Here is a 12,143-nt window from a genome sequence, read left to right as displayed (position 1 = left end):
TAATACATATGCCCTTTACAACTTACGCTGAGGCAATACTAGCAGTGTATGGTGTCCAAATAACTTACAAAGACACTTTTTCTTGTTCTGATCGTCTGATTTCTCCCCTATCTCTCTGTATTATGTGTGTACACATGTGAGTGAGCACGGCATCTAATTGTTATGATTTTCTTTCCAGTATGGAGGAATGTGAGGCACTGTGTACGCGCTTGGCCATTATGGTTAATGGATCCTTCAAGTGTTTGGGAACTATTCAGCATCTCAAATACAAGTTGGTCATTTTACTTTATTATTTATTTCATATAACAAAATACCTGATCTTCATTTTCCTCCTTTCCTATCCACCAATCTTTCAGTAACTATTTCACTAAAAGTGCCAGACTTTTTACACACTTTAGATTTGGCGATGGCTACGTGGTCACCATGAAGATCAGGGCGTCTAAGCCCGGTTGTGCCCCAGACTTGAACCCTGCTGAAGCATTCATGGAAAGTACCTTCCCTGGCTGCATCCAGAGCGAGAAGCACTACAACACGCTACAGTACAAGATCTCCTCATCCTCCCTGGCTAGGATCTTTCAGATGGTCCTGGCTAATAAGGAGAAACTCAAAATAGAGGACTACTCAGTGTCACAAACCACTCTCGACCAGGTAAATAGGTGCAGAAATGCACAACACAATGAATTATAAAATGGAAAAAAGATCTATTTCATTATGTTGCAAGACTTTGCACGTCGGTCATATTTTAACCTCCTTTTGCATTTTGTGCCTTGGCTCCTAATTTTATGGCGTATGTCAACCTGCTGCTTTAATCAAATCTTTGTTTTTGTTTCTTTGTCCCTGCAGGTGTTTGTGAATTTTGCCAAGCAGCAGTCAAGAGAGGATGAAAGTATTGTATTGCATCCAAAAGCTGCTGGAGCCCAGCTATATATTGATACCACACCCATCAAGTCTTTGGGGAGGTGAACTTAATTTAATGAGCTCAGCTGGAAGAGATCATTTTTATGTCATTGGCAGCCAGTGTTCAAAGTCCTATTGATGTGTGTACTTTGAGGGGACTGAAAGCTAGTCGGCATAATCGGGGCCACCTTTTGATTTGAGACAGTCTGCAGAAAAATCCCTCCCAACCCAACAGACACCAGTGACAGGCGCATCATTTTTTGGATGCCAACAGAGGATGAACTTTTGGTTTCCAACTTTTGCGGAAAAGAAGTCCTTTGTGTTTTAAATCCACGTTTGATGGAGTCTTTTGAATGTTGCAGTCGATCTGTTGCATCTTCTAACCTCACAGCGCAGCCTGTGAAGAAGTCGATCCCTTAAACTGATTTCACTCGTGGCAAAAGTGCATGCTGCTCGATTTTGCTTCTCCAGTAAACAATGTTAGCGGGCTTTGACTTTTTGGAAAATGTGGAGCATTTCTGTGCCTGCCTGCTATTTGTTCCACGTTCTGCTCACCTTTTAGGCCTTTAACTGATGAAATATGAAAAAAACAACCTGTAAAGAAAGGGTGTGTAAAGAAAGCATAGATTGTTTATATATATATTTTTGCTTCAGATGCCAAGCAAGATTCACTTTCACTGCCTTCTTTAGATATGTGGAGTAAGGGCTCAGAGAAGCAAAGGCTTAGCACCTTATTGATGCAGTATTACTCGAAGCATCATGAGATTTATTGGTGATCTGTGTAATACAGCTCATAATCATTACAAAATCCTTCTTGCGCTGTTAAATACATTTCATTAATATGATCTCTTCATGCCATTCATTTTTAATTTTTGCGCTTTGTCCTCATGATTTGTTTGCAGCACCTAGTGTCATTAGAAGATGATGACGTGTTTCTGTGAGGCAGAGTATAATAAATAATGAAGTGCGTTTTCTTTAAGATGTGGACCTTTATTCAGACCTTGCATTCACTTTTATAACCAAAAAAAGAACAGTTTTAACCTGAGATTAGGCAATATAGGCTTGAGAACTGCAGCACTTATCACTGACTACCTGATAAAGTCTCTGTACATTAACGTCAGTACAGTTTGCACTTCTCTGGAGAAAACTATCTGAGATAAGCATTAGAAGGGCTTAACTTTAGCATGATTAAACACCTGCTTTATCAGCGTTCCTCCTGAGAGCTTAAAAGTGATGTCGCACTCTTAAATGGATGCTGTGACATTTCAAATTTCTTCGTTTGCTTCCGCAGGCACTTTATGATGAGGATGAGGATGCTCAATTTCTTTCACTTACATGTAACTAGAAAACTTTCATCTCGTAATAAAAAGCAACAACGTATGCTAACAAACCAATATGCAGTCAGCACTCCTCGCTGGTTTCTCAAACACTCCTTAATATTCTGAAAGAATCAAACATAGAAAATCCAAATGTTAAAGCGTAGCTAATATGACAGGAAGAACTCTGAGTTTTATCACAATGCTAAATCAACCTCTGAGAAAGAAATCCAATCTTCTGTTGATATTAAACACTGCTATTATTGCTGACTTTAAAGGTTTCCGGCATGTTTTTTAAAGCCTTAAACACGTAAACAGCCACATTATTGCTCTGTTTCCTCCTAGTTCGGCTCATTCATTTGTAGACAAAATTGCATAGTAGCAGCAGCAGCAGACTTCTTTGTTTCTTTGTATGAGGTTCATGCTTTAAGCCTTATCAAAGAATCAGAGGTATAATAGCCACTCGGAGACTGGGATAGTCCTTGAATTCCCTGATGTAGGCTCTGTGCTTTCCTTTGGCCCAGATGGTCATCTGAATAAACCCCAGTAATGTGTAAAATGCCACTGAAAGACAAAATATACAACATGTGGGGATAACCAAGAGGACTATGCAGGCTTTCTCATCAACCATACAGTTCCACAATGGATTATATTTATGGACATGCTCACTTGGTGACAGCAAAAGGTGAAAGGAAGCTCATACCTGGCAGACACTGGGTCATGATAGAAAAGCTCACCCAAGCTCCAACCTACAGTGTATGTCCAGTGTGCAAGCAGAAAGTGAGATTATGCTCAAGCATGAATGAAAATGTAATGCTAGATAAACCGTTCTGAATGCTGCGTGTTACCTCGTATGTGTAGTTTGGGCAGGATACAAAGAAGAAAAGCCAGGTGAAGGGGTTCTTATTTGGCATAGGAAATCTTCTACCCTTGGGTCCTGCAAAGATAATTCGTCCAGTGAACGGATTACATATGTATAATTTCATTTTACAGTATTTGAATTGATGGGTGACCCTGCTTCATCCATGAATGTTAACAAAGCTCAGCGACTCACCATCTCCCCTGAGCTTATTCAGAGTCAAGTGAATGGAGAAGTTGCCCATTTCACACATCTAGAGCAGAAATAAACAAATCAGGAGTCTGTATATGTGATATGCCATGTGTAATTATTAGTATACGTACCACAAATAGAATTAGTGCATAGTTGACTTGCAGTTCTCCGTATGCTGTGGAGAAAGACAGTTTGGCTTTGATATGATGAAAATACAGGAGAAAAACATGTTGTATGTGGCATACTCGGACTGACTTACATGGAGGCGTATAGAGAGGGTGGTTGATATAGTAAGCCAACCATGCTGAAAACCCCCAGTAATAGGCACAATTCTGAAAGACGAAATGAGCACATACATAAATACTTAATGTGAAAATGATCAGTGAAGTTCCAGTCCTCACAAAGATACTGTGTAGAGACTGCAAGTTGTATTCTGCATTGCCAAACGAAGCTTTGTTTAGCTTTATTATGACATTCATGAATTATAGTGCATTCAAGGACCTTGTGTGGATGGGCATTGGAAACTGGCAGTGGTACGTGCTACATGCTTGTAGCTATAAATAAACATTAAAACATGAAAAAACAAAAACTGGTGCAGGACAGTAAAAATGAGGCCACACACTGTGAAAGAGAGGAGCTTATTATCAGAGGCTCTCCTCTTTAACTTTAGACGTACCTCACCTTGACTATAGTCCTGAGAGGCATGGTCCCATGTGAGAAGCGATGCACAAAGATTGTCTCTATCAGCCTCTTCGTGTAGTGGAAGGTATGACAGACGCAGGCCAGTCTGAGAGAGAGAGCCGAGGGATAAGACTGGCTTCTGGCAACAGGTCATTCTCTTGCATAGTACATGTATACGTATATATAATAGTTAGAATAGCATGTTTTCATCATAGAACAATTTTAATTTAGCCGTGGCCTGTCGTAATTTGTGCTGTAGTTGATATTTCATTTTCAACGTACGTGACAACAGGGTGGGGGCTGGAACTAAGTGCATATCTGTTTGAGTAAATGTAGGGTATTCGAAAATAGAAGAGGAGGTAGCTCAGAAGGGGCCCGATATACTCTGCAAGAAACACCTGAAAACAGAAGAAAAGATGACTTTCTTTTTTAATGTGTCGCAGATTAAAAAAAACAACTGCCAATATGCCTGTTGAATTAATCGTACCATAGTCCAGCCTAATTGTGGACCAAGATCTTTGAAATACATGGTGGCAGTGGTTCCCACTGGTAGATTCTGTAAGATTTCATCATCTCTGAGTGATTTTCCCTCTGTATAAGAACAAAAACAACCTTTAGGCAAACAAATCCATCTGGAAAAATACCAACAAACATTTTTACTATTCAACAGAGATCATCGCCTCTAGAATGTGGGCTTGAGAAATGGACAAAACAGCAGAAATCTTCATAGTGACACAGGCAGCGCTGTGCAGAGTTTCAGGTTTTCAGCACACGTTCTCTCTACCTGCAAGCTCCAGGGGGCACGGCCACAGATAATTTGCTATACTAATTGGGCAGCATTTTTAGAATATCCTGAGGGGCAACTGACCCAAATAGATTTGAACCAAAGTTCTCTTGTCTAATTCTTAGCAGCCAGGTAGATCCCAGATATTCAAGACTAAAGCCTTCCAACATCATACATCAGGTTAGGCTGTATTTGCCTTTACAGCTTTAATTTGGGCTGAAATGGATGGAGCAGTGATGCATATTAAATGGTCTTTAAAACAATAAAGGAGAAATGGACAAAAGATTTCATAGTGGAAGCAGCACGCTGAAATGTATTAATGGTTCACTGCTCACTGAAGTACAGGATGGGTGTAAAGATAAATATGCCAGAACTTATTGGATAAACTTTTATCAATAGCAAATGATCCTATATTCAACCAAGGATATTTTTAGGGTTAGGAGGTGGCATATCAGAATCAGAATCAGAATCAGAATCAGAAAGGGGTTTATTGCCAAATGTTGAGCAGGTTTACAACATTAGGAAATTGCTGCGGTGCTTCAGTGCAAACATAGTGTCATAAATAGCACTTAAATAGACAAGAAAAAATAAAAGTAGGGATAAGAATTAAAAGTGCTACGTAGAAAGATATGTGCATGAGATATACATGAGATATATACATGAGAATAAGAATTAAGAGTGCTACGTTGAAAGATATATACATGAGTGCAGGTGGTGATCAGTGCCAAACATGGAATGATGCAGTGACACAGCGTAGGGTCATGTGTTAGTGGCGGGGACAGTCATATGGTTATTGTTCATGTGTCCAACAGCAGAGGGGAAGAAACTGTTCTTATGGCGAGAGGTTCTGGTGCGAATGGACCGGAGCCTCCTGCCTGAGGGGAGCAGGGGAGCAGGTCAAACAGATATCATCAGTTGTCTGCATTAGTCTGTTTGATTAATCAAATTTTTTGCTTGACAAACACTAGACAGCGTGCACCTGCAGAGGTTTAGTTTGTATTTATTTCATTTACATCAGGTTAGATTCAATGGTGAATCTGAATTAGCCATAAGTGTGGCTGAAAGAGCACAGCATAGAGCGCAGCATAAAGTGCTGTGTGAAAAAACTGAATGTGGCTTGTAGTGTAAAGCACTTTGAGTGGTCAGCAACACTACAAAAGTGCTTTGGGGACTGAAGATGTGTGATCCTCTTTATGCATTCTGGATGCATTCTGGATGCATCCAACTGTAGGTTATCACAAACCTTTTACCTCTGACCTCTTTCTGATGGACTTTAGCTCTCCATCAAGTCAGGAGCACACCTGAAAATACTGAACTGACAGCACCAAAGATACATTTAGAAGTCAGGTGTAGGCTTACTTTCAGAACTGTAACTAGGAACTGTGTTCCTCACACGTACTTTTCTTTCTATACTAACATAAACCTTCTCTGCCATGGAGGTGATGTTTTTGGTAGTGATTATGTGGGTGTGATTCTGTCTGCAAACATGATAGCTCAAAAAGGTTTCAATTAATGTGTGTGGGGTAGCATAACATAAGCAGCATGGAAAGTGATAGGAAGACGGCATCTGCAGACTGTTCAAGCTTCTTTTAAGTGTTCTTAATTTCCCCCCTCCCACATACCTGTTTTACACATAGGACCTGCACAAAGGAACACACAAGTATAACCAAACTACATAAACAAATGAAAGATTCAAATCAACTAATGATGAAGTGACATTTAGCTTTGAGAACATTTGCACTGCTGTAATGAGTATAACCAATACTACCACAAACAGACCCGGGATAGTATGCAGAGGTGAGGTTACATGCGCTGTGTTTACATTAAAGCATTATGATTAGATAACAGAACACAAAATAACAATATATGCAAGTAACAAATGGTAAATGAATTCAGTCCTAGCCACTTTGTCACAATGTGATAAAACTTTTTACTGGTGTAGAGCGGGGTCGTATTAACAATCCACTAAAATGTATCTTATATCCAATGAGGTCATCTGAAGTCTTCATGGTCAACTTAATGACTAATTAGTCAGGAAAGTGACAAAAAACCATAGAACTTATGCCTTTTCCTTAAAAAATGCTTTTGCCTTTGTTTGTACTGAAAACATTTAGAACATCATATCAATGTGGGGGATTCTAAATATCACATTATAATTATCACATTATAATTTGGATCTAAATATTATTCACATTTGACCTCTGACCTCACTTTTACGTTTCAAGTCTGCCTATCTGTCAAGTTGACCTCCAAATGTGTTACATTTTTAATGAAAGTATAATATTATACAGTAAGCTTGAGTTATTCATGTCCAGTTATTTACAAATCAATACTTGTAAATAAAGTAAATATCTGCTATGCTTCCCTTATCTGATTTTTATTGCACTACAAACTTCTTAAATATATATTTTTTAAAAAAAATCAAAGAAACCAAAGTATTATATACAAAATTATTCCCTTAAAAGTAAGTAGCGCCCACAGAGTGAGCTTCTTTGGAAGATGTTTGTGCTCTCACAGTGCTTCTTGTTTAAAGCTTTGACTTTATTGTGGCATCCAATTTTGCATGTGTATCTAAAAGTTTATGGCCTGGAAAGTACAACACAATCTCAGACCAAACATTTCTACGTTCCAGTTTTTGTTGATTTATTGCAAAACCCAAATTCACAGCTTGATTCAAATGTACTGAGCTAGACATACAGTATTTAAGTCCCACCCCAGTTTTGTAAGTGTAGCATTGCAAAACAGCAGTACCTGAGGTGATGGATACAGACCAATACAGACGTATCTATGAATAAATGAGTTTTAACTAAAATCAAGAGTATTTGTAGAGATGTTGGCCTTTACGACGAAAAGAGATCTCATACTTATCTATACGGGTACTTGTGGGTAATGATGTCCAAATATTTTAGACAGTTTGAAACTTGAACTGAGTAACCAGTCTTGACACTTTGGGGCCACATTGCCTTCTGTAGTGTTTAATGCTATAAAACACACACACACACACACACACACACACACACACACACACACACACACACACACACACACACACACACACACACACACACTAAATGCTAGATTTACAACACAGCCACTTACTTGGATCAAGCTTCAGGGCCTGTCTTGCTGGATACCAGTGAGGATCTGTGCCGATCAAACGAGCACGTATGCACACACAAACACAGTCGCAGTGTTGGACATAGCTGGCCCAAAAATAATTGATCACAATGGAATAACGTTGAGCTCTGCTACTCTGATAGATGCCGATGGCCTTGGGCTCAGCAGACATTTGGTAACGTTTCTGACCAGACACATGCTGATGACAGAAGCACTGTGGGCTTCAGAGAAGTAAATAAAAAATTGTTTTTTAGAAGGACAGCTCTCTGGTGAAGAGATTTAATAGGAGGAACTGTAAGATTTTTCATTCAGAGATAGTGTAATAATGTTTTTTTATCCAATAACCACAAGTTGAAGGATTTGTTTACAGTAAACATGCAGTGAAAGATAATAAAGAACTAGGAGCACTGATCTTCTGTGTTTTATTGAATTATAGTATAACTCAAGTCTTGTTCTATTTATTGACAGGGTTCTAGGTAACAGCAAGACTAACAAAATTACAGCCACATGTGCTTCTAACAAATCTAAACAGGCTCATTTGTGCGCTACATTACTATTATAGGCACTCACATGATTTGTGAAAAAGGCTCTTTATGTCTCCTACTGTCGAGTGGGGCTCCACCTTAATGCAACAGAAAGTTTACAGTCAGTATAAACTCAACTTTATGTCAGACTCAAGCACTAAATACAAAGCACTGTGTCAATGAGATTGAAAAGTCATTTTCATGTCCTTATTTATTCATAATTATAAACTTAAGACGTATCCTGGGGGCCTTTGAATTGTGTTAAAATGTCAGCATACCTTGTCTAGAAAACAAAGCTGCTCCCTTGTCTTGGCATCAAGAACTTCCACCTGAAGAAAGAAAATGAGGCACCTTTATAATGTATATAACCCACAGAGTAAAAGCCAGATTTAAGATTTCTTTTCAGCTTTGTTGATCACAGTAGCACAAGATTAAACTCTATTGCTACTTTTAGTTATGTATTGCTTTCTTGCAGCTGCAAGGTAGACATTGTTGCACATGTAATCATCACTGTAAAAACACAATTTGAATAAAATATAAACGCCTCAAATAAAATGTGGTCACGTCTGCTCCTAAAATACCTACTGCAAAGTGTGTCCATTTGTCCTTAGTGATATGCTTTCTTGCACACATTTGTTTTCATCTTAATTAGACCATGTCAGCGGTGATGTATAGCATATGCAAGGAGGGTGGGTGGGTGGGCCCACAATTTGCTCTGAAAGCACTCCATACTGTGCTGCTCAGCAGAGCTGTCCTAGCTAAATAGGTTCCTTTACTGGACAGTGTAATAACCCGCTAATGGGTATCTGAAGATTTGCTGAGTGCACAGTCACAACAGAGGGAATGAGGATGAGGAAAAGCTCAACATAAAAGCCATCAGCCTCTTTGGATAGAGTGAATGAAGTTTTATAGGACATTTAATTCATACAGAGGTTTAAGTAAAAAGTTTAGCTGCAAACCTCAGTGTTCCATATAAAATGATTATTTCACCCTTTCACTCTTTGCGATGTGTGAGGATGCTTGCGGGATCTGGAATCAAATCATGCTCATGTCTCAGCAAAGCGCATCGTGGGAGATGGGATTGTTTTGCTTTCCATCTGCCAGCTTTCCCAGCTGCATTCTGGTGGCACACGCTGATGTATTAGCATGCTGGTAAAGAGCATCACGGTGTCGTTGGGCTGCACACTGTGCACTCAGATGTGCCATGGCTTTGTAAAACCGATCATTAGGATTTCCTGTCCTCCTGTGCGGGCGGCAGTGCTGACAGCACAGGTTGTACAGAACATGCACATGCTTGCAGAGGCCTTGGGGATGCAGGGGAAATTTAAGTAAATGTTTAAATAAACACTTATTTTATGTTTGCTGGGTAAAATATGAGAAACTGAGCTTGCCAGCTTTTTAATTAAAAAAAACAAACACATATTGTCTTTGGACTAATATAACTAACTGATAAAACTGGAGAAAACTCTCATCCATAATATTCTTCGTCTTCTAGCTGTTCCCTTTAGGGGTCCCCACACCTGCTCATCTCCACCCTACCCTCCTCCATCTGCTCTGCTACATCCAGCCCTCTGCATGTCTTCCTTCATCCCTGTGGTCTTCCTCTTTTCCTCCTGCCTCGCAGCTCCATATTCAACACCCTTTGTCAAGTATATCCATTGTCCCTCCTCTGCATGTCCTTCTCTAACTTTGTTTCCAAACCGCTCAGCCTGAGCTGTCATGCTAATATTTTCCTTTCTAATCACAAATCTAATCATCTCTGGCACTTCCAACTTGGCCTCCTTTCTTTTTATTAGTGCTGCCATCTCCAAACAATATATCATAACAGGTTTCACCAGCATCTTTATACCTTCCCTTTCACTCTTGCTGCCATCCTTCTGCTACAAATCACTCCTCATACTTGTCACCACCCGCTCCACCTCACCTGCACGGTCTCCTTCACCTCTCATGTGCACTGTCTGTTGTTTTGGATGGCTGGTATTTAAACTCATTAACCTTTCACCACCTCTACTCTTCATAGCTTCACTGTTCAGTTTAGTTCAATTCAGTTTTATTTATATAGCACCAGTTCAACAAATCCCCTCAAGGCTACTGTTGTTGTGAGCTGTCTTCCTCCCATTCAAAAACATGTATTCTGTCTTGCTTCTACTGACTTTAATTCCTCATCTCTTCAGTGTATACCTCCACCTCTTCAGACACGTTTCCACCTGCCTCACAATCTCACTACAGATCAAAATGTGACCGGCAGACATCACAGTCCACAGACTCCTGCCTGACCTCATCTGTCAGCCTGTCCATCACCAGTGCAAACAAGAAGGGGCTCAGAGCCAGTTTCACTTTGAACCCATCTGTCACTCCTAGCGCACACCTCGACACTATCTCGCTGTCTTCATAAATGTCCTGCATGACCCTCACATACTTTTAATTTTTTTAAGTTTTATAAGATAGACAGACTATCTAGACAGTTTCTCTTTCAGTCAAGGACAGTAATTCACCTCTTAGTTTGTCTTAAATTTTTCACGTGTGTCTGACCCTGTACACTACACACAAATAGACACAAATTACAGTCCACTACTTAAATGGCTGTTTCATGAAGTTGAAAATGACGTTTCCTAAGTGAAGGATGAAGTACGTCTGAAAAGCCTCCAAGGCATCAAGGTAAAGATACTCTCTTAAATATTGTAGTGCCAATCTAATGGCAGCCTGAAGTTAAAGGAAAGTTAAACATTACGGCAAATGTGCCTCCATCCTGCAAAACCTCCTTTTTTCTTATATATCAGAAGTAGAGGATCAGTACCATTTTTAAAACTGTCCAGTCAGTGTGAAGGTGGATTTTCTGGCTGTCTTACTGTAAAGACTGGAAGCTTAACTATTTCCATATTTTCCACTGTGACTCAGTTTTTTCAATAACAGCTTCTGAGAGCATGGCACACTTCCCAGAGCATGTTGTAATTAGCTCGAGTTCATAGGCCTGCTGCACTTACAGCAAATTACTTGTCTGCTTCTTCATTAAAGCTTGTCAGGCCCTTAAGCCAAAACTGAAGGCTACAGAAAAATCATAGAAACACCACCAGCTTTGAGCTTATCTGGACAATAAACTTGGACTTTATAAACTTTCCGATCCCTTTAGAACAACATGTAATTTTTCAGCCTTGTTAAGTTTTCCCCAAATTTGGCTGCACCTCTTATCACTCTGTAGAGTCCTTTGGTCAAGTGCCTTTCAGTAACTCACTCTATCAGGAAGTGGCAGTTGCCCGTGTCATTTATTCAAGTAGCAGTAAAACTGTGCATTGGCTTACCTCAAAGAAGGTGGTCCGGCTCATGGCGGTGGCTTATTTTTGATATGTCCTCTGTGCACACGGTGAAAGAATGGCCTTAACTATTAGTATGAGCAAACAAAACACATGCACAGATCCCTCTCACACATGCAGGAATTGCTCCTCTCCTTTCAAAGACAAACCCTGTACTGACCCTTATTCTTCTGAGTCTTCACCACGCTCTCCCTCTCTGTCTCTCTCACCCTTCCTCTCTTTATCCGTGATAGTGCTGGGAACACAGAATCACTAGAGGCACTGTAGAGATCCTGCTCGTGGTCTTACTCTTGATTTTCTTTTCTCCAACTTCCTCCTCCCCCCACCTCCCTCTGTCTCTCACTCTGTTTTTTCCCTGTTTGTTAAAGTATCTTTGGAGATCACTCTTGGCTCATAAGTCTGTGTTGGCTCATGTGGCCACTGGAAACTGAGATGCTCAAGGAGTGGAGTATGCACAAGAAC

The 12,143-nt window shown here is 40.0% G+C and overlaps 2 protein-coding genes across 4 annotated transcripts in view; one reads left to right on the top strand and one right to left on the bottom strand.

The window, feature by feature from the left end:
• The window catches only part of abca4a (ATP-binding cassette, sub-family A (ABC1), member 4a), a 36,367-nt gene extending 31,045 nt beyond the window's left edge, over positions 1-5,322 (top strand). For all 3 annotated transcript variants that reach the window (XM_085286504.1, XM_085286503.1, XM_085286502.1), the window contains 3 exons: positions 179-271; positions 399-648; positions 844-5,322. In XM_085286504.1, the coding sequence (XP_085142630.1) occupies positions 179-271; positions 399-648; positions 844-963 (463 nt within the window). In that variant the 3' untranslated portion in view covers positions 964-5,322. The remainder of the gene's footprint in view (positions 1-178; positions 272-398; positions 649-843) is intronic.
• On the bottom strand, positions 1,960-11,843 carry tecrl2a (trans-2,3-enoyl-CoA reductase-like 2a). Its single transcript, XM_085286505.1, has 13 exons — positions 11,670-11,843; positions 8,649-8,699; positions 8,417-8,468; positions 7,829-7,873; positions 4,433-4,536; positions 4,228-4,343; positions 3,946-4,051; positions 3,524-3,596; positions 3,396-3,439; positions 3,268-3,325; positions 3,062-3,150; positions 2,917-2,962; positions 1,960-2,777 (listed from the first exon to the last, which is right to left on the bottom strand). Exons 1-13 carry the CDS (start codon positions 11,691-11,693, stop codon positions 2,650-2,652), a joined length of 936 nt encoding a protein of 311 aa, XP_085142631.1. The 5' UTR covers positions 11,694-11,843; the 3' UTR covers positions 1,960-2,649.
• Between the last annotated feature and the right edge of the window lie 300 nt (positions 11,844-12,143).

Source organism: Mchenga conophoros, linkage group LG9, assembly GCF_057382185.1.
Source record: "Mchenga conophoros isolate Kocher_MC1m ecotype Shallow Benthic linkage group LG9, M_conophoros_male_GT1.1, whole genome shotgun sequence".
Lineage (NCBI taxonomy): Eukaryota > Metazoa > Chordata > Actinopteri > Cichliformes > Cichlidae > Mchenga > Mchenga conophoros.
This window is presented reverse-complemented; position numbering and strand designations above follow the sequence as displayed.